This window comes from Pteropus vampyrus, unplaced genomic scaffold, assembly GCF_000151845.1.
Source record: "Pteropus vampyrus isolate Shadow unplaced genomic scaffold, Pvam_2.0 Scaffold22, whole genome shotgun sequence".
NCBI lineage: Eukaryota > Metazoa > Chordata > Mammalia > Chiroptera > Pteropodidae > Pteropus > Pteropus vampyrus.
Window position 1 is genome coordinate 13,246,755 of NW_011888803.1, and position 23,456 is coordinate 13,270,210.

Sequence of the window (23,456 nt, forward strand, 5' to 3'; positions counted from 1 at the left end):
GGCAAGCACAGTGTTTACCTACTCTGCCATCTTGACCACGAATCCTAGAGAATGACCGAAATTTTTGGCCTGAGTAACTTTAGAATTGGAGTTGATGTTTACTAAGATGGGTAAGACTGTGGGTGGAGCAGTTTGAAGGCGGGCTATCAGGAGTTCAGGTTTGGGCATACTAAGTTTAAGATGCTCGTTAGACTTTCCATGTGGAAATGCCCCGTGGATAGTTGGATGTGTAAGTCTGGAGTTCAAGAAAAAGGTTCAGGATAGATATATAAATTTGGAAACTGAGAGAAGATAAGCCTTAAGAAGACTGGATGTGTTCTTAAGGGTCTATCACTAGAGAGAAAATCCAAGGACTGAGCACTGGAGCATTCTAACATTGAGAATAGAAGATCAGGAAGAACTAGCAAGAACTGACTTTTGGATTTAGCAACATAGAGGTAACGAATACTTTTATCTTTAGTAATAAATAGTCTCCTATGTCTAAATGTGTTAAATTGTGTCCTAATTCCTATGCAAAACTATTTGTAAATTTAAATTCTTAAATGTGAGTTCTGGAGACACTTGTGAATCCATTGGAAACAAGAAAGAGGGGCTTCTTTTGTTGAGTCTGATGATGAATGAAAGATGAAAACTTTAAAATATCTGTCAGTTATGTTCACTTGTATCTTGATTTAAACAAAAATACATACTTCGTGTAACTATGTTTTATGCTTTAAAAAGTATATAATTACAACTATTTCCATATGACATAGAATAGCCCTGTGATATTCTATTTTTGCTATACCAGTCTTCAGCCACTTTCTTTTCAATATTTTAGAAGTTGCGCTTCTCTACTGTCATTGTTACACATCTCCAGCAAATTTCGATGTGAGATAAAAGCCACTATCTTACTCCTCCATGAGCACTCACCAATTTCTCGGTTTTAACTGTCTCAGATATGTGTCTTATCAACACATATGCCCAACACATAGGCCCAACACATCAACTTTTTCTCCATTGTCCATAATAATTCTAAACCTATTTCCACTTGCCTAACCTCCTTCCTGCCCTTCTCTCCCATCTTCAGCTTATACTATTTAGAACTGTATAATAAACTCTCTGTTTAAAATCTCCACCCAGATATGTCACAGGTGCCCTGAATTCATTCTGTTCAAAACCAAACTAATAATCGTCCCCCTCCCTCAAACTTGCTCCCCTCCTATAATTTCCTTCCCAGTAAATGGTGTTTTTCTTTAGTGTTCAAGACAGAAGCCCTAAATCATCCTTACATCCACTCTAACACCAAATAAATCCATTCTCCATATTTTTTTATTTTACAACCATTTTAAGGTTTTTTTTTTTTTTAACTCAAATCTGGTTTTGTCACTCTCCCTCTCCCCACCCACCCACACCCTTAACACAAATCTGATTTGTCATAGTCCTTAAAACCTGGCTGAATAAAGGGTAATGTACACAATGATAATACACTTTATAGACTTCTGATGCTTTACACTCATGGTTCTTACTGTCTAATGGAGAAAATAGATGTTAAATATACCCCCTAGCTATATAATTACAATTATAATAAGTGCTACGAATTCAGGCTGTAATGAGAGTGCATAACAGAAAGACCAAATCTAGTGGAGGCCTCCTTGAGGAAATGGCTTTAGGCTAACACCTGAGTGTGGGATGGGAGGAAAGAGAGAAGAGCCCATTATAGAAGCTCTGAGATATATATATATATGTGTGTGTGTGTGTGTGTGTGTGTGTGTGTGTGTGTATTGAAAGGTCATTGTGGGTGAAGGTGGGGACAGTGCTGGGGAATGTTGGGAGCTGAGAATAGGTAAATTACATTAAGCCTTATAGCTCAAGGGTTTTGATCTTTATCTTAAAAGTCATAGAAGTAATTGAACGGTAATTGAATGTTAACAAGATGAGATTTAGCTTTTTGAAAGATCACTGGGCTTCTCTGTGGAGCATGCACAGAGAAACAACCCTTCCACTGGTTTTCAGGAGAGCCAAAACATTGACAGTTGAACAAAATTTGCCCTGGGTTATTAATGGCTTTTCTTTTCTTTGATCTCCCATAGACCTTTCACGGTGTGAGGGCCACACCCTAGGTCTTTACCTAGGTCACACCCTAGTTCCTATCTTTTCTCTGCATAATAAGGTTTTAAATCACCACCACCACCACAACTATTACATATAAACAAAGTAGAGGCTACTTTGTTTAGATTTGATATTTCTTGCTCACTGGGTTACTTGGAAATACAGACCTTCTAATCTTTTTTTTGACGAAAGAAAGCCATTTTCAGTGTTTTGAGTAAGAAGAGCCTTTCTAATGTAAAAATGTTTGCATCTCCAGTTATTTACTTGACCTCGAGTTGTGTATTACTTTCTTGTGAAGACTTAGTCCTGGGGACTTTTACATAAAACTAATTGAATTAAGACATGCCAAGTTGTTAAAGACCCCTAGATTTACGCTTCAGGAAACTGGAGATTGATTGTTTTTGACAGGTTTATCAAGCAGCTCCTCAGCTGTTTTTGTCCTTCCTTCTCCTACTCATCCTTCCATTCATTTATCCATCTAGGAATGAATATATTAAGAATTTAGAAACACTTTGCAATTGGATCCAAGTGGCAACTACAGTGCTAAATTACATCCTGCTAACACACGCCCACAAATTATGAGGAGGTAGTCACCAGGACTCTCAAAATCTTAAACCACTCTCCTCAGGCAGCTGTCGTGAAACAGTTCTTAAATCCCATTTTAAGCCCAATGAGCTCACGTCCGCTCCAAACTCAGCTGCTACCTAATATTAAGTTCTCGTTCCATGCAAAAGATGCGAGCTTTGAGAAGGGCTGGAGAAAAAGCACGGACCTCCAAACTAACAACATAGAGCTAATGGATTAAGTGAAGGAATTGTTTTAACGGTAAATTCCTCTAGGGTTGTGCTCCTACCAACCCCCTTGCTCTCTGCACCATGCCTGGCATCCAGTAAGCGCTCAAAGGTGAGCTCAGGGAGTGAAGGACCTCCAACTCACGCTCAAGCAACTGCGGCTGAGCTCAGACCTCAAGCACCTTTCCTGCTGCTGGGCTCCAGCGCGACCACGTGACATGCTCAGGCCAATAGGCGGGCCGCCCACGGCTGGTCTCCTATAAAGGCGCCCGTCGCAGCCCGCTAGCTGCCGCCATTAGGGCGAGAGCTGGCGGCGACGGACCGTGGGGGAATCGCTGCCCTGCACCACTTCATCTTGTGCAAGCTGAAGGGGACGATCAGACAAGATCCTTTCGCAAGAGGTAATAGAGCTAATGCGGGGAGCACTGTCCTGGGATCTGGGCCCCCGGTGAAACCCTGGGTGGGGAACAACCGTTTTTCCCTCCCCTCCCCCACCAACATCGTGAGAATGGCAAGGCAGTTAGGGAGGCCATCCCCGTGCCTGCCCGCAGCCCAGGTGAGCTGCCAGTTGCTTTCCTTTGGCCTTATCAACTGCAAGCTCATTGCCCCCAATGAATCCTTTAAAATTGGTGGAGGGGGCTTTTTTCTTAAACGTATGAGTTTGTGGGGTCTTTGTTTTGTTTGTTTGTAAGGAACGGGTGGGAAGAAAGGTTGGGGCGAGGGGTTGGGGGTCCATTTATGCAACCGCCTCCTCCATGTCGAAAAACACTCACGGTCTTTGTAGTTCTCTTAGGTCTTGGATTGGTGGATCGCCGCTTGTACTGTAGTTTTGGGAATGCAGGAGAGAATACGGAGCTTTGGCTGTAGCTGGCATTTTTGTTGTGTTTATTCTGGGCGTTATCATTCGGGGCAGGGAAATTCCCATCCTTGATTCATTTATTTGTTCTACTAACACGCCCTTGGAACATGCTTAACTCCCCCTTGGGTGTTGCAGATTTAGAGGTGGGCCTGACCTCAAGGCGCTAGCTTGTGTTACGTGAATTAAGATGAGGTATGTACGGGGTGCTTTGGGACCCGTGGGAAGGGCTTGGGTGGATGGAAGGGAGGTGGGTGGCTTCTGGGTAAAGGCGATAACAACTATGTCTTGAGAGACAAATAGAAGTTAGACTAAAGAGTGATGAGGGAGACTCTGGTCAGGAGAATATATTCAGAGACATGGACATGTGGGAGCACAGAGTAGGGTGGGACAGTGGAGAACTGCAGTTTTTTTCTTTCTGGCTGGCCCAGTGTTAGCGGTTGGGAGAGTAGCAAGAGATGAGTCTAGTGAGACAGACAAGGGGCCATAAAAGGGTTTGTATATTTGTATATCATGACAGGCAGTGGGTTGAACAGTATGATCTTAAATTGCTGAACATTTTGAACGCCATTGCATTAATTCAGATGGGAAGTGACAAGTGACTGAACAAAAGGAGTGGTTTGGGGGACGGAGAATGGGAACACAGTAAGTATTCAGAATATGTAAGTTTATATTCAGGAGTCATTTGTGTAGAGGCATTTGATATCTTGCAGTGGCTGAGATCTGCAATAGGGGAGTTCGTAGCTGGAGTCAAGGAGTAAAATAAACAGGGCAAAGGAAAAACAGTAAAATTAATGGAATTACAGAAGATAAGATTATGAAGGCAATAACTTGGAATTCCACTCCGACCCTCCTATTTGTCTCCATTAACACCCTGTTTTTACCTTTGGCACGTATTGTGTTGTAATTGCCTATTTATAAGTCTCTGTAAAGAAACCGTATCCCCAATTTCTAGCTCAGTGCTTGGCACCATTGTAGGTGCTGTATAAATATTTAATAAATGAACAAGTAGAACCTGGGTAAAAATGTATCCTGGAAACCATAGGAGAGTTTCAAGAGTCACAATAGTCTAGTGACAGATGATATTGTTGAGAGGTCAAGTAAGATAGGATTCAAAAAGAATCCATTGGATTTAACAACTATGCATGGTAAGTATTATCCTTAGAATAAAGAGAGTTTTAGAGGAATATCAGGAAAAGTCAAATGTGAGGTGGAGTATAAAGACTGTAATTTTTAGGATGCTCTGATGTGAGGTATAGAAAAGAGAAGATAAAAGCTACAAGAAGACGATAGGATCAAGAGAAGGATTTTACGGAGACTTGAGAAAGTTTAGATGGAGGGTAAGCTAGTATAGAGAAATGTTGAAGAGAGCAAAGACCTTCAGGAGAGAGCATCATTATCCAGAGTACTTGAAAAGGGTTCTAGTCAGGAAGAGTACAGCATCCTTAGATTGAAGGAGGGAGCAGATGAGAAGATTGAATCACTGAAGAATATACATTTTCTACAGATTTCCTGTCTGACCTCAATTGAAGCCTGATATTATTTAGAAGAAACCATTTTCTCCCTTGAATTGGAAACAGCTTATTTGATGATGCAGGATTTGGAGTATTTAAGCTCATCACAGGATAGATTACTTTTGATCTTTCTAAGCCCTAGTGCTATCAGATATCCAGAATCCAAACTGATTTTAGTTCTGTGTTGTACTGCTTCCCTGCACGTGTAAGATCTACTATGAAATCCAACCAGAAGTGACAGCACAAAGCAGAATAACTTTTCTGCCATTATTGAGGTGAATGGAAAATATTTTTTAAACAACCTTTACTCAAAGCCTCAAAGTTTAATTACATCTAAAATTGAGCCTTCTGGGCTCAAGCTATGTTAACTTATATTTTATGTTTTTAACCAGCTCAATTCTTTGAGACTTCCAGTATGCATATAGGGTAACACAATTTAATACCTGCACCTCTGAGGTATTAATAAGTGAGGAATTAAACACTTTTTCTTGTCAAATCCGAGAAACTAGTCCTGGTGATTTTGAAATGGGGAAACCTTTGCCAAAGAGGTTAGACTCTTCCTGATATGACTGCGTCCTTTGAATTAGAGGTGAACTATTATGTTTCATGTAACATTTTGGAAATAATTTTTAGCTTATGTACTCATTTTGGGAAGTCTTTGTTCTGTATGTATATGTCAGGGATGACTTTGAAATATTTGCAACCACCTCAAAGGCTCTCTTTTCCTTAGAAGTTTAAAATTTTAGACTCATCCATTGTTTGTAGAAATATAAGTTGGGATAACCTCAGGAGTTATTCCAACATCTAGCAAACATCTAGCAAAATTTAAAAACACTGGTCCAGAAATTAATAGAAATATATCCAATAAGCCAGGCCAAATATATATGTATTAGGTATTGGCATATATATGCAGTGATGTATCAACGAAGATATTTGTTGTAATGGTGTATATAATATCCATATGTCTTTACCCATATGACACATGCAGCCATTAAAAGGAGGGGGGTCTGCCCTGGGACATTTTTTAAGATGAATTAAAGTTTGATAATTATCAGAGCTCTTCTATAAAAAGCAGATCATTTGCATAAGAAATTGCTAACAGTAAGGAGGGAGTTTGGTTGCCTGGGGACAAAAACAGGAAAGGAAACTTTGTTGTATACTATTTTCATCAAAATTTTATACTACATGATGTTACAATTCAAATAAACTTGTTTATTTTTAAGAAATCCATAATGACTCATTATCTTTAAGACTTTCTCAAGATTATTTTGTAATGAGCTATTGAGTAGGCAAAGGAGATCTGATTTTCAGGTAACTTATTCATGGAACCACAGAATGATTTGACAAGGTGACACTACATTATTATGTGATTATATTCAAAATAAACCAGAACTTTTCTAAATCATTTATGATACATAGTTTGAGTAATTGTAACTGGTGATTATTACATAACATTCAGTTCTCACTGACATTAGATTCATCTGCCCATGCCATCTGTTTTTTTAGAAATGTATCCATGGGTAAAAACTGTTTCGAAAGCATAAATAATAAAACAACAACTCACCCACCGTACATTAAAAACAACAGTATATCTGTAACTCCATACTTTGGCATGTTGGAGTGTTAAGTAATTTTAGAGAAAACCTCGAAATAACCTATTAAATGACAAATTATTTCTGACACCTTATGACTGATTGTGACCCACCATTATGTCATGAAAAGGTGAAAATCTCCGGGTGTGTTGCTGGGCCATCATGCTGGCATTTTCTGATTTCTGTTAATAAAGTTAACAAAAAAGCTTTAGAGAAAATAAAAACTAGTGAAATTGGCAACTAATACAGAAATTTGCCAAGTATCATAAAAAGCCACATAAGCTTAATTTTTTTTTTAAATAAACAAGATTAAAATACTCTGAACAATAAGACTGGGGTAATTACAAAGAATATTTTGTAAAGGAGTCAATCTGTAGTTCTCTTGCTGGACAGAGAATGTTTACCTCACACTAGAAACCAGAGCCTCCAGCCAAGCAATGAAGATCACTTACTCCTGAGACTGTCAGACCATCAATATTAGCTATCCTTTTTCCCAATGATAATTATCAAGGCCCTTGTCCATGGTTAGTCTGTTTGCAGCCCTCAATCACAGTGCACTTTAAGTTTTAAAAAATTTTTTAACATGGAAAAACAAAACAGTACAAAGAGTACTATATGTATATCAACAATTGTCAACATTTTGCCATGTTTGCTTGTCTAGTTTTCCCTAAAACCATTTAAACATACTTTACAGATATGACTATTAAGCACCAACTTTTTTGAGCATACATTTAAACATTTTTCCTGAATAATCACCATACTATTCTCACATCTATCAAAATGAACAATTTACCAAATTTCCCTAGCCCCTAAAATATATATTTAGTAGCTTATCTCAAAGATCTGATACAGAACGATAAGTTGAGTTTGGTTATTAATGTCTAGAGCAGTTTCTTCTTCGTTGAGCATATACATAATCTGACCCAACAATTTCACTCCTGGGTTTATAGCCAACACAATGCATACACCTATGTATTACTAGCGTGTTCATAACAGCACAATTTGCCATAGTCAAAAGCTGCAAACAACACAAAAGTTCCAATAGGAACTGATAAATTATAGTACGATTCTATGGTAGAATATAACAAATAAAATGAACAACATAGTCAAGAACATGGATAAATCTCACAAATATAATATTGATGAAAGGAGGTCAGACAATGTAATCCATAGTAAAACTATATGTAAAGTTCAAAATAGTCATTAAACTTAAATCTATGATGATATAAGTCATTGTAGTGTTATCTTTGTGAAGATAGTGATTCATTGAGGGTGTAGTGATTGGGACACTCAAAAAGTAAGCCAGCTTTAATTATAAAGCCAGGATAAGAGTCATTTTCTTTTGTAGCACTCTAGAATATCTTTGTTCTCAATGATTTTTTAAGAGTTCTAGGTCATATATGTATCACATGAAAAGAAAAGTGAAATCATGAGATGAAGTAAATTATAAGATTGGAAATCACCTCCAAGTTAATTCATTTAAATGTAGTGGTTCTTATGCCTGGCTGCATATCAGAAGCACCCAAGGAACTTTAAAAAGCCAACCAACAAACCTGATTCCAAAGCCCTAACTCCAAAAATACAAAAGAGGTTGAGGCCTGGGCATTGCTATTTTAAAAATGATCCACTTTCATTGGAAGCAAGCTGAATATGTTTATTAAAGTGTTTTTCCATAACAAAAAAATAAAAATGATCACAACACATCACACCCATTAGGATGACTACTTTTAAACAAAACCCAGAAAATACCAAGTGTGTGGACGTGGAGAAACGAACCCTGTAGACTGCAAGTGGGAATGTAAAATGGCACTGCCACAATGGAAAACAGTTTGGGATTCCTCAAAAAAATTAAAAATAGAATTACCATATGACCTAGCAATTCCAATTCTGCACTTAAGGGAATATAGCCGTAAGAACTAAAAGCAGGATCTTAAATATTTGTACACCCATTTTCTCAACACTTCACAATAGCCAAGAGGTAGACCAAAGTGCCCATCAATGAATGGGTAAAACAAATATGGTATACACATATAGAGGAATATCACTGAACTTTATAAAATGAAGGAGATTCTGACATGTGTGCTACAATATGGATGAAACTTGAGAGCATTATGCTAAGATAAGGCAGTCACAAAATGACAAGTACTGTGTAATACTACTTATATGAGATAGAATAGTCACAGAATAGAATAGTCACAGAAACAGCAGATAGAATGGTGGTTGCCAGGGGCTGGGGAGAGGGGAGAATAAGAAGTATAGAGTTTCAGTTTTGCAAGATGAAAAAGTTCTGGAGATTAGTATGCTCAAAAATATGAATATACTTAACACTACTGAACTGTATGCTTAAAAATGGTTCAGATGGTAAATTTTATATTTATATGTATTTTACCACTTAAAAAGATCCACAAGTGATTAATATGCAAAAAGTTGAGAACTAACACTGCTTTAATGCAAACAAGATATATTGATTAAATGTAACACTGATCTCTAAAAATGAATAATTTGATGATCATGCTTTTCATTTTGCTGATGTACTTGGTATTACCATTGTTCTTTCATCTTTAAAGTAATGCTATCTAGTTATGTTAGATGCTGTCTTTTTTAAATACTCGTGAAGTTTTAAAGTATTTTTTTTAGTGTAGTAATATACACTGAAGAGTATTATTTTAATACGTCATATTTCTTATATTTGTCTTAAACCATTTTCAAATTAGCCAGAAAAAGCCTTTATTTTGCCTTTCTCCCTTCATCAAATTAATAATTGAAGACTAACTATATACTAATATTATCTTTAACATTCCCTGTTATTTTTTTAATCAGGAACTTAACAGACTTCCTACCAGACTTCAATTTGTGTTTTAGAAAGGCAGAAAGCAATACTGTGAAAGATTGAAATAACTTAAATCATCCAAAACTAAGGGAAACAATGAAACAACTTTTAGTACTTGTATAGAAAAAGGTTTGTATTTGTTTAAAAATGAATTCACTTATCATTTGGCTTTTTAAAACCCATGATGTGCTTGAAAATGTGACTTTCGTCAATAACACTTTTCAGTTCCTGTAGACACCATTTTAAAAGTACTTTGAAGATAACTCAGATCTTTTTTGTTTTGTTTTTGTTTTTTGTTTTAGGACATATACTTGTAGAAAACATTAGAATATCAGAATTTGAAGCAGTTAAGAATGTCTCTGCCAAGTAGACAAACAGCTATTGTTAACCCTCCACCACCAGAGTACATAAATACTAAGAAAAATGGGCGATTGACAAATCAACTACAGTATCTACAAAAAGTTGTTCTGAAGGCTTTATGGAAGCATAGTTTTTCCTGGCCTTTTCAGCAGCCTGTGGATGCAATGAAACTTAAATTGCCTGTAAGTGTGTCTTAAAATTATATTAGTTAAAGAAAAAGAAAACCCTGTAAAACTCTAAAAGAAATAAACTAATCTTTAATATTATAAAATATATTTAATAAACACCTAATTTATTCAGCACCACTAAAGAATATTCTAATGAGTATTTTTTCCTAAACAACAAAACTCATTCTTCTGAGGACTGAAATTCTTATTTTAACAGTATGTGGTAAATTGTGCTTTCTTATTATAGCTTATGTCACTTGACCTTTTAATGCAGGGTTGCCTGCCATGAATGTCACCTTCTCCATGAAGTCACTCTTGACACTTCCTGACAGACTTAGTTGCATCATACACAGAATTCAACTTTAGGTCTTAGGTTAGGTCTTAGCCATCTGATAACAGAATCACTAAGTAATTTGTAATATAGCTATTAAACCATGGAGTTAAATTGTACTCCAAATTCCGTAAGTACTAGTTTATTTTTCTTCATATCCTTCATTTTTTATTTTCCAGGATGGTTCTATTCTTATAATCTTGTGTTTGTTTTCCTTCCTTCCTTCCTTCCTTCCTTCCTTCCTTCCTTCCTTCCTTCCTTCCTTCCTTCCTTCCTTCCTTCCGCTCTGAAAAATAATGCCGTGGTGTTCAGCTAGATTTCTCATTACTAATGATTTTAATTTCCAGATTATGGCTTTTGAAAGGTAACCAATTGTTCTCTCTAGTTACAGGTGTATAGTTTCTTAATTTTTTTGTGTGTGCCAATAGTTGTAGTGCATTCATTCTCAGTATTAACGTTTATAATGTCTTCTTGAAAACCATAGGATTATTATACCATTATAAAAAAACCAATGGATTTAAGTACAATTAAGAAGCGCTTGGAACATAAATATTATGTGCAGGCTTCAGAATGTATAGAAGACTTCAATACGATGTTCTCAAATTGCTATTTATACAACAAGGTATGTAAGCCTTATGTTATACTTGCTAATTCTTTGCTGTTATATATAGGAGATGTGTATAAACGAAAGTGCTGATTTCAGATTTCAAGTCTTAATTTGGAGTATTTTACATACTTCTAAGAATAATGTTTTTTCACCAAATTTCATAATTATCGTATGTCAATATTTATTCAATCTATTTGCTACATTTTTGCCTGAATAGCTATAATGACTTATTATGTTTTAGAAAATATAATACCAATGATAGCTGGTTTCTGAGTAAAGTATCATTTCAAAATGTTCCCTACAGTACTTCTGCCATTTTAGTTATAAGATGATAAACCTATTACACACTAATCTTCCTTAGATCTTAAGAAGCCAAACAAATTACATACTTCTAAACTATAAAACAAGCTAATGTAAAGATCAGACATATTATCTGTTATATCCCAGTAGTAGTATTTGCATTTGTGCTAATGCATTAGCCTGTATGATAATGTATGTGGCCATTTTGAACATAATTTTCATATTTGCTTTCATCCAAAAAGTTGGATTTTAGTATTCAGTTTTTCTCCATATAATATTTCTTTTTCCAGGAATAATGCATCCTTTTCAGGCTCTTCTATGATATCTAAACATTTTAAAACTTATATCCCATTTATTTCTTTAGTTCTCAAGGTAATTAATTTGATTTAGTTCCCAAGGTAATTAATCAGTGCCACTATATGTGTGTGTGGGTGCGTATACACACACCTATAATTTAAGACTATTAGCCAATGTGAATTTTTAAATAATCAGAACCAACGGTACTCTAAATGTACCATTGGCAGCTTCCTTCTAATTTAACAATTCCAAAGGGTCCTTTCACATTTGATATTTTAAAATAAAGTTCAGTAATTTTTCTGAACTACCTAACTTAGAAATGTGTTCTCTGCTTTACGCCTTTGCTTTGTAATTTACTTAGTTTTGTTTTTTGGTTTTTTTTAGTAGTAAAGTAATGCAAAGAAAGACTTCTAAGCAGATAGTTAAGATTTTAAAATTAAGTTAGTTCTGTAGTGTCATTTTATAGCTTAGTTAACTGAAACTTGAATCAGATCAAATCAAATTATGAAGGTACTTTTCATAGCCATGAATAAGTTTTGTTTCAACCTATTTGTGAAGTAGAAAGTCTAATTTCTAATGCTTTTTGTTTTATAGTAGAATTGGTTGGATTATAACTCTTGAATTATAAGCATTCTGAGTCCTTTTTAAAAGTTAAAGGGGTAGGGTGCTAGAATTTAAAATGTGAGCTGCTTTACTGTTTTCTAAACTTAATTTAGAAGTGTTAAATACTGTTTAATAAATACTGTCTAAGAAGGACTATGTTATATGTTACTGTCTTCTGTAAGATAGCCTGAATTATAGAAACTTGGTACAGTGACTATACTGTGTAAACTTATGGTATATTTTATATATTTTCTAGCCTGGAGACGACATCGTTCTCATGGCACAAGCTCTAGAGAAGTTGTTTAGGCAGAAATTATCTCAAATGCCACAAGAAGAGCAAGTTGTGGGTGGTAAGGAAAGAATAAAGAAAGGTAAGCCAGAAAAGGTTTATGTTCTCTTTAATATATATATGAATGTGTATATATAAATATAATGGCTAGAACTAAATTATAAATCTCTCAAAGGAGACAGACATCCAGAAGACCTACATCCTATTCTATTGATATAAAGTGTCCATTTAAACAGTCTGCTGAACTTGAGCACAAGGATAGCTATCATGTAAGATTAGGGAAGATTGCATTGATTATGACCTTGGAGCCAGGTTTCTTGTAGTGTGGTTACATTCACATAATAGGCACCCAATAAATCATAGCTACTATTACTATTTTTAGTGGATCTTGTATCTGTGCTATACTAAATAAGAGGGTCAACATTGCCAATGTTCTCTGTACCAGAAGATCACATAGCTAAGAAAGAAGTGTTACTGTTGGGTCTGAAGGTTCTCTCCTTTATGGTAACTTGAAAAAACTTTAGAGAGGAGTTTATGGTTATAATCATAATATTTAAATAAGGAATTACAAAATTATTCTTAAGTATTCAAATGGATTTTTTGTAGAGGCTAACCAAGACTGTCATAGGTCAAATGTTGGTTTACTTTTGGACCACTCAAGCTGTAGAAACTTGGTTAAGCTCCTTTACCATTCCATGTTCATTTTCTCATCTGCAATGTCAGAAAAATATTTAGCTTTCATGGTTGTAAATGTAAAGTATATAGTTAAGTGGCTGGAATATAGGAGACTTGTAGTGGGGTGATGGTAGAGGTTGTTTTTTTTTAATTTTCATTGAATTTAGTTAAATTTTTTAAAAAGTTCACCCATTTCTCCCATCCTGCCTCTTAGAACCACCAATCTGCTCTTTGTATCTATGAACTTGTTTTTGTTTTGTTTTGTTTTGTTTTGTTTTGTTTAGATTCCACATATATGAGAGATCATATGGGATTTGTCTTTCTCTGTCTGATTTCACTTAGCATAATGCTATCAAGGTCCATCCATGTTGTCACAAATGCCAAGACTTTATTCTTTTTTATGGCTGAATAATATTCCCTTGTGTATATATGTAGTACAATTTCCTTATTCATTCATTCATCGATAGAGACTTAGGTTGTTTCCGTATGTTGGATATTATAAATAATGCTTCAGTGAATGTAGAGGTGCATGTATCTTTTTGAATTAGTATTTTTGTTTTCTGTAGATAAGTATCCAGAAATGGAATTGCTAGATCATATGGTAGTTCTATTTTTAATTTTTTGAGAAACTTCCATGTTCTTTTCCGTATTGATTGCACCAACTTACATTCCCACTAATAGTCTATGAGGGTTCCTTTTCCTCCATATGCTTACTAACACTTGTTTCTTGTCTTTTTGATAATAGCCATTCTGACAGGTGTAAAGTGATATCTCACCGTGGTTTTGATTTGCTTTTCCCTGATGATTAATGACACTGAGCATCTTTTCATGTACCTGTTGGCCATCTGTATGTCTTCTTTGGAAAAATGTCTATTTGAACCTTCTGCCCATTTTCTCCCTCTTTAATTCCCCCATCCCAACTTCCACCCTTGACCCATGGATGTTGCCATTTCCCCTTAAGAACTGGATCTCTGAGGGTGGGGCAACCCCCTCATACACTCACGGCGTGCACCTGGGGCCTGGCGCACTTAGGGTCTGGTGCACCCAGGGTATGGTCCATGGCTCCCAGTGCACTCGAGGGGCCTGGTGCACCCAGGGTATGGTCCATGGCTCCACCTGGGGTGCGAAACCAGGACCTTCTGCGTGCAAAGGAGACATGCTAACCACTACACTGTGAAGCCACCCCCATCTTCTGCCCATTTTTTAATTGGATTGTTTATTTTTACTATTGAGTTCTATAAGTTTTTTACATATATTTCCAATATTAGCCCCTTATCAGATATATGATTTGCAGTTATTTTCTCCCATTCAGTAGGTTGCCTTTTCATTGTTTGATGGCTTCCTTTTCTATGCAGGGGCTTTTTAGTTTGGTGTAGTCCCACTAGTTTAATATTTCTTTTGTTGCTTTTGCTTTTTGTCAGATTCAAAAAATCATTGCCAAGACCTATGTCAAGGAGCTTTTCACCTATTTTCTTCTAGGAGCTTTATTGTTTTAGATCTTATATTCAAGTCTTTAATCCATTTTGAGTTAATTTTTGTGTATGGTGTAGGATAGTGGTCCAGTGACTTTTTTTTTTGCATGCAGCTCTCAAATTTTCTCAACGCCAGTTATTGAAGAGACGGTTCTTTCCCTATTGTATATTTTTGGCTCTCTGTCATAAATTAATTGACCATATATGCATGGGTTTATTTCTGGACTCTCTATTCTATTCCACTGATCTGTGTGTCTGTTTTTATGCTAGTAACTTACTGTTTTAATTACTGTGGCTTTGCCATATAGTTTGAAATGAAAGAGCATGAAGCCTCTAGCTTTCTTTTTATTTCTCAAGATTGCTTTTGTCAATTTTATCTTTTCAAAGAACCAGCTCTTATTTTCATTGATTTTTCTATTGTTTTTTTAGTCTCTATTTCATTTATTTCTGCTCCAATATTTGTTATTTGCTTCCTTCTAAATTTAAGCTTCCTTTGTTCTTTTTCCAGTTTCTTGAGTTGTAAAGTTAGATTGTTTAAGACTTTTCTTGTTTCTCGAGGGTAGGCATTTATTGCTATGAACTTCGCTCTTAGAACTGCTTTTGCTGCATCTCATAGATTTTGGTATTCATATCAATTTTCATGTGTCTTAAGGGTTTTTTGATTTTTCTTTTGATTTCTTTTTTGATCCATTAGTTGTTCAGCAGTATATTGTTTAATCGCTACATATATGTGCATTTTCCAGTTTTCTAGTTTCATACCATTGTGGTTAGAAAAGATGTTTGATATGATTTCAATTCTCTTAAATTTATTAAGTCTTATTTTGTAGCTTAACATGTGATCTGTTTTTGGAAAATGTTCATGCGCACTTGAGAAGAATGTATTCCGTTGTTTTTGAATAGACAATTCCATAAATATCTGTAAGTTCATTTGGTCTAACATCATTTAAGGCCGGTTTCCATATTTATTTTTTATCTGGATGGTCTGTCCATTGATATAAGTGGATTATTAAGGCCCTTACAATTATGGTATTGCTGTCTATTTCTCCCTTTATGTTTGTTAATATTTGCCTTATAGATTTAGGTACGCCTATGTTGGGGGCATAAATATTTACAAATTCTGTTTTCTCTTTTCATTTTATTCCTTTATTATATGTAATACCCTTCTTTGTTTCTTATTACAGGCTTTGCTTTAAATTTACGTGTAGTTAGAAATAAAACTTATTAAAAATAAAAAGACAATGTATTATGATAAATGTCAGGTGAAATTACACGTAGTATGTGGTATGGTTCAAAAGAGTGAGAAATTGATTTGTGCTGAAAAAGCTGGGGAAGGCTTTAGAGGTCATAGAATTTGAGTTTGGCCTTGAATGGTACGTAAGAATTGTCTTAGAAGTGAAGATCTAGGTTTGTACAATACTTTTTGTACAGAAGCATTCCACTGCTTGAGTTATGTCATCTTTATGCATAGTGGGAGGGAAACTGTCATATGATGGTAGTCTAAATAATGTGGTTACATATTGGTAGTCTAAATAATGTGGTTACATTGGTACTTCTATGGCAAAGAAAAAATTAAATTTAGTATGTTAAAATTGGTATTGATTTATTGATTCAACAAATGTTTGAGTACCTCTTATGTGCCATTGAGATATGTCAATGAACAAAACAAAAACTTTTGTCATCTTGGAGTTTACATTCTCGTAAGGAGAGAGAGACAAACAAACATGATAGGTTCGAAGTAGGTCTCACTGAGAAGTTGAGATTTGAACAAAGAACAACATTCCAGGTGGAGAGATCACTAAGACAAAGGCCTATATAACAAGATGTTATAGCAAGTGGAGACCAAAACAGAGTCCCCTTCCCCTCACAGAGCTTTTTATCCTACTTGAGGAAATAGATAAAATTAAGTAATGCAAGTATTCCTTATTATGTATCTGTTTAGCTCCTGAGTTCAAAGAGCAACAATTGGGAAGATATCAAAAGATGTGAGGATGTCTGAATCTTTTTGATTCCTAGGATTTAGTTAGTAAGTAGTGAGAACTTACTAACTAAAGATTGAGGCGTACCAGCCCTATCTTAAAATATATTCAAATCTATCTAGTTCTTTAGTTTGTTTAGCAAGAATTTGGAGTCAAGGATACCTTTATACTGTATGTCAGATATGATAAAGGTGTGGTAAAAATAAGAGTAAGAGAACTAGAAAGTGGTGGGAATAGAAAGAGAGGATTGTTTTATGTGGGCTGGCTTGAGAAAGTGACATTTGAGTAAAGGCATAAAGGATATGTTGGAAAACCATGAAGATATGTGCTTCTAGGCAGAGCAAACAGTCTGCTTATGCTTACCAAATTTGAGGACAGCAAGGCCAGTAGGTTGGAGTGAAATAAGTTGAGAGGTGGGGAGAGTGATAAGGAAATGAGGTTGGAAAGAGGGCAGATATAGTAGAAAGAAGGCAGAGAAATTATACAGGTATTTATAAGCCATTGTGAGGACTTTGGCTTTTACTTGGAGAGAAGAAGTCAGTGGGCATTGAGCAGAAGTGTCATAATCTGATTTGAATTTTAAAAGATCACTTTGATTATTTTGAGAATAGACTATAGGATGAAAAAGCAGAAGGAAAGCCTCTTAGGATGGTATTGCAATATTCCAGTTGAGAATTGATGATGCCCTGGACCAGGGTGATTGCTATTTGTAAGGAGTGATAGCTGAATTATAGATACAACGATAGAGCCAGAAGGGTTTGCTGAAGGATTGATATTGAGTTTGAGAGAAAATGGAGTCAAAGATGACTCCAAGTTTTTTGGCTGAGCAATTAGAAGAATGGGGTTGCCTTGATAAAAGAATAGACTTTTGAAATAATAAATTTCAGAGTGATATGATCCAAATGTCATAGCATTCTCTGGGAATATATAGGACAGAACATGCATAATTGTTCTTTTGACAGAATCATCTGAGGGATATATTGCTAAGAGAAACACATTCACACCTGTGTCAACCAGTGATAGACTATCCATAACAATATTGAAGCCCTTTGATATTTATAGAGTCTTCCGAAGACCTCATATGGTACTAGATAGTTTGTCTCCAGAGTGTCTGAAATTTTTGCTTATATCTACAGCTACCTGTTTGTTAGTCTGAGTTTAAGTTAGACATCTTTTTAAGTAAAATTGATAAAAGCCTACCATTAGTAACAGGTTTTAAAGTCTTCAATATTATATCTAAATTGGTCTAACACTATCAGCAAGTGTATGTGAAAGGATTTCAAAGGGGAATGGGAGTCTACCATGTTTATATTGCTAAAAAACTGAACTAAATGAATTAAAATGGAATACTAAGAAAAGTGTGTTAGTTTTATATTTTACTCAAATATTGACTCTGGTTCACACTTTACTAGGCACTCAACAGAATGTAGCAGTTTCTTCTGTTAAAGAAAAACAGTCCCCTAAAGCATCAGAAAAAGTATTTAAGCAGCAAGTGATTTCCTCTTTATTTCCTGAAACATCTGTTTCTCCTTTAAATATGGCACATGGTGCTCCATTCAACTGTACCTCACAAACAGTTACCCAGGTAAGTTTACTGTAGCTTTAAAATATTTCAATGTAAGTTTGGTTGTTGTGATGTCTATACATTAAGTTGACATGAAAATTGGTCTTCAGCATATAGCAGTCAGTCTTTTTGTCTATATACATTTTGTGAACAGAGACCTAGGATGTGAACCAAATTTTAGATTTCTTAGGTAGACTTTGAACTGGTTTATTATTTTTGTTTCTTTCTTTCTTTCTTTCTTTCCTTCTTTCTTTCTTTCTTTCTTTTCTTTTCTTTTTTTCTTTCTTTCTTTTTTTCTTTTTTTCTTTCTTTCTTTTTCTTTTTCTTTCTTTCTATTTTTTTGATCTTTTTTTGGTGATGTAACTTGTATTGACTCACAATTTGGTGGGTCAACAATGTTTTAAATTTGTATAGCCTAGCTGATTTCGGCTATTCAGAAACTTTTTTTCGTATAACCATGCTGCTTTTTTTTTCTTTTTCCTCATTGGGGTATGCAAGGAAAAGAAAATATTTGAACTATTTATTTTGCCTATAAAAGAGAAATTAACTATACAAATATTTAATATGTGGAAGACTTGGTGATAGTAATCCTTTCCTTTTTTTTTAAGCAATAAAAGTAATGATCAAAAAGCTTTGAAAACTGCTGCTCTGAATGTCACATTAATTGTAGTTTTTTGTTTTTGTTGAATTATTTGGGTTTAGGTTACAAGAGGTGTGAAGAGGAAAGCAGATACAACAACTCCTACGACTTCAGTAGTTAAAGCAAGTGGTGAATATTCCCCAGCACTTACAGAAAAAAAATCAGCAAAAATGCCAAAAGAAACTGTGCTGAAGAATGTTTTGCCGGATCCTCAACAACAACATAAAGTTGTAAAGAGTGGTAAAGTAACTGAACAATTAAGGCACTGTAGTGAGATTCTTAAAGAAATGCTTGCAAAGAAACACTTTTCATATGCATGGCCCTTTTATAATCCTGTTGATGTTAATGCATTGGGACTCCATAACTACTATGATATTGTGAAAAATCCAATGGATCTTGGAACTATCAAGGTAAATGCTGTCTTAATAGAAGGGTCGCCTTTTATAAAAGTAATTATAAAAGTAATTTTGTCCTTGTAAAGAAATTTAAAATTCATAAAATGATGAAGAAGAAAATTAAAATCAGCAGTAGTCATACCACCTGGAGTGTATCATGGGGACATTTAAAAATGTGTCTTTTTATTTTCTTCAAACACATCCATGATTCTTTACCACAATATTTGAGTTACAGTATATAACTTTATACCATGAATTTTCACATAATATGTTGTGAACAATTTCTCATATATTCAAGAATATTTTTAATAAATACACACTTCTAATGTAAAAAACATTTTTTTAAAGACATTTATGCAGTTTCTAACCCTCTCTGTATTTTTGTTTGTTTTCTGCTGGATTGGTAAATTTTCTGATTTGGAAGCTTTACATTATTGGCAAAATTTATTTTTGTATGTTAACGTTAAAGGACACTTAAAAATTATTAGTCTTCCTAGTGAATGACTACACATTGTACTCCATATCCTTTTTTATTGTCTAAAAGTTTGGCTCTTTTAAACAGTCTTGTTTTATTTTTTATCATTAACATTGTTTGTTAAAATGTTACTAATTTTTGTGCTCACTCTCATTTCTTTCATCTGACTTTTCCCCTTGTTTTGTTTTTCTTTTTGCTAAAGTACAAACTTTGTGGCTCTTCCATGAGCGCTTATGTGTCTATATTTCATCTTTATTCTCAACTTTGTTCTTGAATGATTCTTTAACTGACTGGAATTTTAGAATGACAGTTATTTTCCTTCAGAGCTAGGAAGATATCTTCTGGCAACTATTGTTGCTGATAAGAAGTCTGCTGTCAGTCTACTTCTTAGCCCTTTGTAGGTAATCTGTCATTCCTCTCTCTAGTTGTCCATTTAATTTTATTAACCTTGATTGGAAATTAGCCCTTTTGAGCTGAAGCTCATGTTTAAAGTTCTGAAAAAAAACTAACTATTATCTCTTCAAAATATGCTTTTCTACTTTTCCCTGTATACTAACAGACTGAGAGGTCATGAAATATTACCTGGACTAGGTATACCTAAACTGAATATTAAAGGGTAAATAGGATTTAGTAAGTTATAGGACATTCCAAGCCAAGGAAGCAACTTGGAAGGCCTTGAGGTAAGGAAAGCATACCCAGAATACTATATTTAGTCCAACATAGAACACGGAAAATCTGTAACAATGACTAGGGGAAAATTGAGACTGGAAGGAAATGGGCTTGAACATGCAAGACCCTAATTGTAAAGAGGCCAAGAGCTTCCATTAAACATGAAAATTATGTCCTCATATTTGATTCTTAGAATGATTTCACTAGCAGCAATGTGGAGACTGATTAAGAGACAGTCTCTGAAATCATTCCTAATTATGTTTTATGTTTTAGTTTGCATAACTTTAATTACAAATGAGAGGTCTGTCATGTTGCATTTGTTGGTTGGCCTTTTTTATTTGTTTATGAATTGTCCATCAATATACACGTTTCGCCCTGTGGTCTATAGCAGGAGTCCTTAACCCCTGGGCTGTGGACTGGTACAGTCTGTGGTCTGTTAGGAACCAGGCTGCACAGCAGGGAGGTGAGCAGCCTGCTTGAGTGAAGCTTCATTTGCAGTAGCAACCAGTGCTAGCATCACTGCCTCAGCTCCACCTTAGATCGTCTGGCATTAGATTCTCATGGGAGCACTGGTCCCTGGTGCCAAAAGGTTGGGGACCATTGGTCTATAGTATTTTCTTGACTGTTTGCTTGTTTTTCTTTTTATAGTGTTTGCCTAACTGGCTACTCTACATCTCATTTTTCTATCTGCTTTATATGCAGCTACCTAAAAATGTAACCTATGCTGATATTTCTTTTCTGTTCAGTTTTTAATGTTTTTTCTTTCCTAGGAGAATTGTAATATAAATCTTACATTTAGGTGTTCAGTGTTGGTTTGAGTTATCTTTTCCTTGCTTTCCTATGATCATACTTGTCTGTCTAAGATTATCTGGAAATATCCTGTTTTCCTGCTTTTGTGATTTTGTTCCTGTTCTTTTTTTTACTTGGAATGCTTTCCTTTATCTCTATTTGTCAAAATTCATTAGACTATTTCAAAGTCTAAAAATATGAAACAGCAGAATTTTAACATTTGTCAAATCTGGATGATGGATATCTGTTTTGGTATTATTTATATTCTTCGGTATGTTTGAATTCATACTATAAACAATATAGATGCTTAATTAATTATTAAACTATGTTGTTTGTGAATCCTGTATTTTTCCTTAATTTAGAGAAAAATGGACAACCAAGAATATAAGGATGCATATGAATTTGCTGCAGATGTTAGATTAATGTTCGTGAATTGCTACAAATACAATCCTCCAGATCATGAAGTAGTGGCAATGGCAAGAATGCTCCAGGTGTGCTCTGAAAGTGAATTTCCTCTGACCATAATTTAGAAATTTTATAACCATAATTCAAGAAATAAAAAATAACACTTCTCCCTCCAAGTAGTAAAGCACAATTTATAAATTATGCTCTTAAAATTGGGAGGGTGGGTATTTGTTTTTTGGAGATATAGCATCCTTTAGTACCAAATCTTTTAATGAAGCTACCCTGTATAAAGACGATATTGAGAGAAAAATTAGTGAAGAGGGGACAGTAGATATCTAAGATAGGGTTAGCTGGAGCCCATGTCCCACTGAAGGGAAGACTCAAGGACTTTTGAGGCTGAGCCATTGGGAGGCAGTAAAATGATGCAGCAACCACAGGGCAGGAGATACTTGAAAGAAAGTCCACTGTATAACTTGAGAGGTCTGTCTTATCTGGAGAAAAGGAGAAAAAATGCTAAGGTTGGCAAGCAAGGAAGCATGAATCTTATTATATTTCTTCTGATAAATTTTTTTTTCTAGTTTCTGAGAGATATAATTGACATATAACATTGTATAAGTTTAAGGTGTACAACATAATACTTTGATATACGTATATATTAAAGAATAATTACCACAAGGAAAAATTGAATTGTTGTCAAAAGATGATTCTAAAATGTACCTTTTGTTAAAAGGTAATATTGCTACATTAAATAAAAAATGCAGAAATCACAGTCTAATTTTCCATTATAGGATGTTTTTGAAATGCACTTTGCAAAGATCCCAGATGAACCCATTGAGAATATGCCTGTGCGTAATATCAAAACAGATACCACAAAAACCCTTGGTAGAGAAAGCAGTAGTGAGGCTTCCTCTGAAGATAACTCTTCTGGTGATTCTGAAGATGAACGAGTTCAGCGTCTTGCAAATCTTCAGGAACAGGTAGCTAATTGTATTATAAGTTTTTATATTCTTTCTATAAGCTGTTACTGCTGTTCTACTATAAAATCCTTTTTGTAGAGTAGAAGCTGTTGTGTTTAGATCACTTAGCAACATTAGCTTTATTTACACATTGGTACATTTATATTGTTTAATAGTCTTTCCTACTAAAAATTCTATATCCTAAAATTCTTTTATATTCCTAACCACAATAAATTGATTTGCATTGATTGAATATTTGCTACTTTTTGTGATAACATGTTAACCTAAGCTCAAGCTCGAAAAATCAACGATTAAAAACTTAGGAGTGCCTGGAAATGTTAATTATTCTTGGTCTGGTTTTAGATGAATACTTAAGTTTATAGGTTGAGCACATGATAGTGTTTTTAATTTAATGTATGCCCTTCAAAATAATGAATTCGCGAAATCAAATAAGCATCTGAAGGAAATGTAACATGAAATGAATTTCGCAAAGGATACTCTTGACTTTTAAGTGCGTCGTTTTTTTTTAGTGTCTTTATTTATTTAGAGCCATGATGTTTAAAGAATTTTTCCTTTATCAGCTTAAAGCTGTTCATCAACAACTACAGGTTCTGTCCCAAGTACCTTTTCATAAGCTAAAGAAAAAGAATGAGAAGTCTAAAAAGGAAAAGAAAAAAGAAAAGTTTAATAACAGTGATGGAAATCCAAGAAAAAAGTTTAAGCAAGCAAAATTAAAGCCCAAGAGCAAGTAAGTATCTTTTATGATGTCTTATTAAAATAACAATATTATTTAAAATAAATTCGACTAATTTAAT

The 23,456-nt window shown here is 34.8% G+C and overlaps 1 protein-coding gene across 1 annotated transcript in view; it reads left to right on the top strand.

Annotated features, from left to right (window-relative positions):
• Positions 1-3,358: 3,358 nt before the first annotated feature.
• BRDT (bromodomain testis associated) overlaps positions 3,359-23,456 on the top strand; it is a 46,538-nt gene continuing 26,440 nt past the window's right edge. Inside the window, exons 1-9 of the mRNA XM_023528017.1 lie at positions 3,359-3,435; positions 9,974-10,213; positions 11,014-11,151; positions 12,593-12,707; positions 18,161-18,333; positions 19,015-19,362; positions 21,643-21,771; positions 22,474-22,662; positions 23,223-23,389. Of these exons, the coding sequence (XP_023383785.1) occupies positions 10,025-10,213; positions 11,014-11,151; positions 12,593-12,707; positions 18,161-18,333; positions 19,015-19,362; positions 21,643-21,771; positions 22,474-22,662; positions 23,223-23,389 (1,448 nt within the window). The 5' untranslated portion in view covers positions 3,359-3,435; positions 9,974-10,024. The remainder of the gene's footprint in view (positions 3,436-9,973; positions 10,214-11,013; positions 11,152-12,592; positions 12,708-18,160; positions 18,334-19,014; positions 19,363-21,642; positions 21,772-22,473; positions 22,663-23,222; positions 23,390-23,456) is intronic.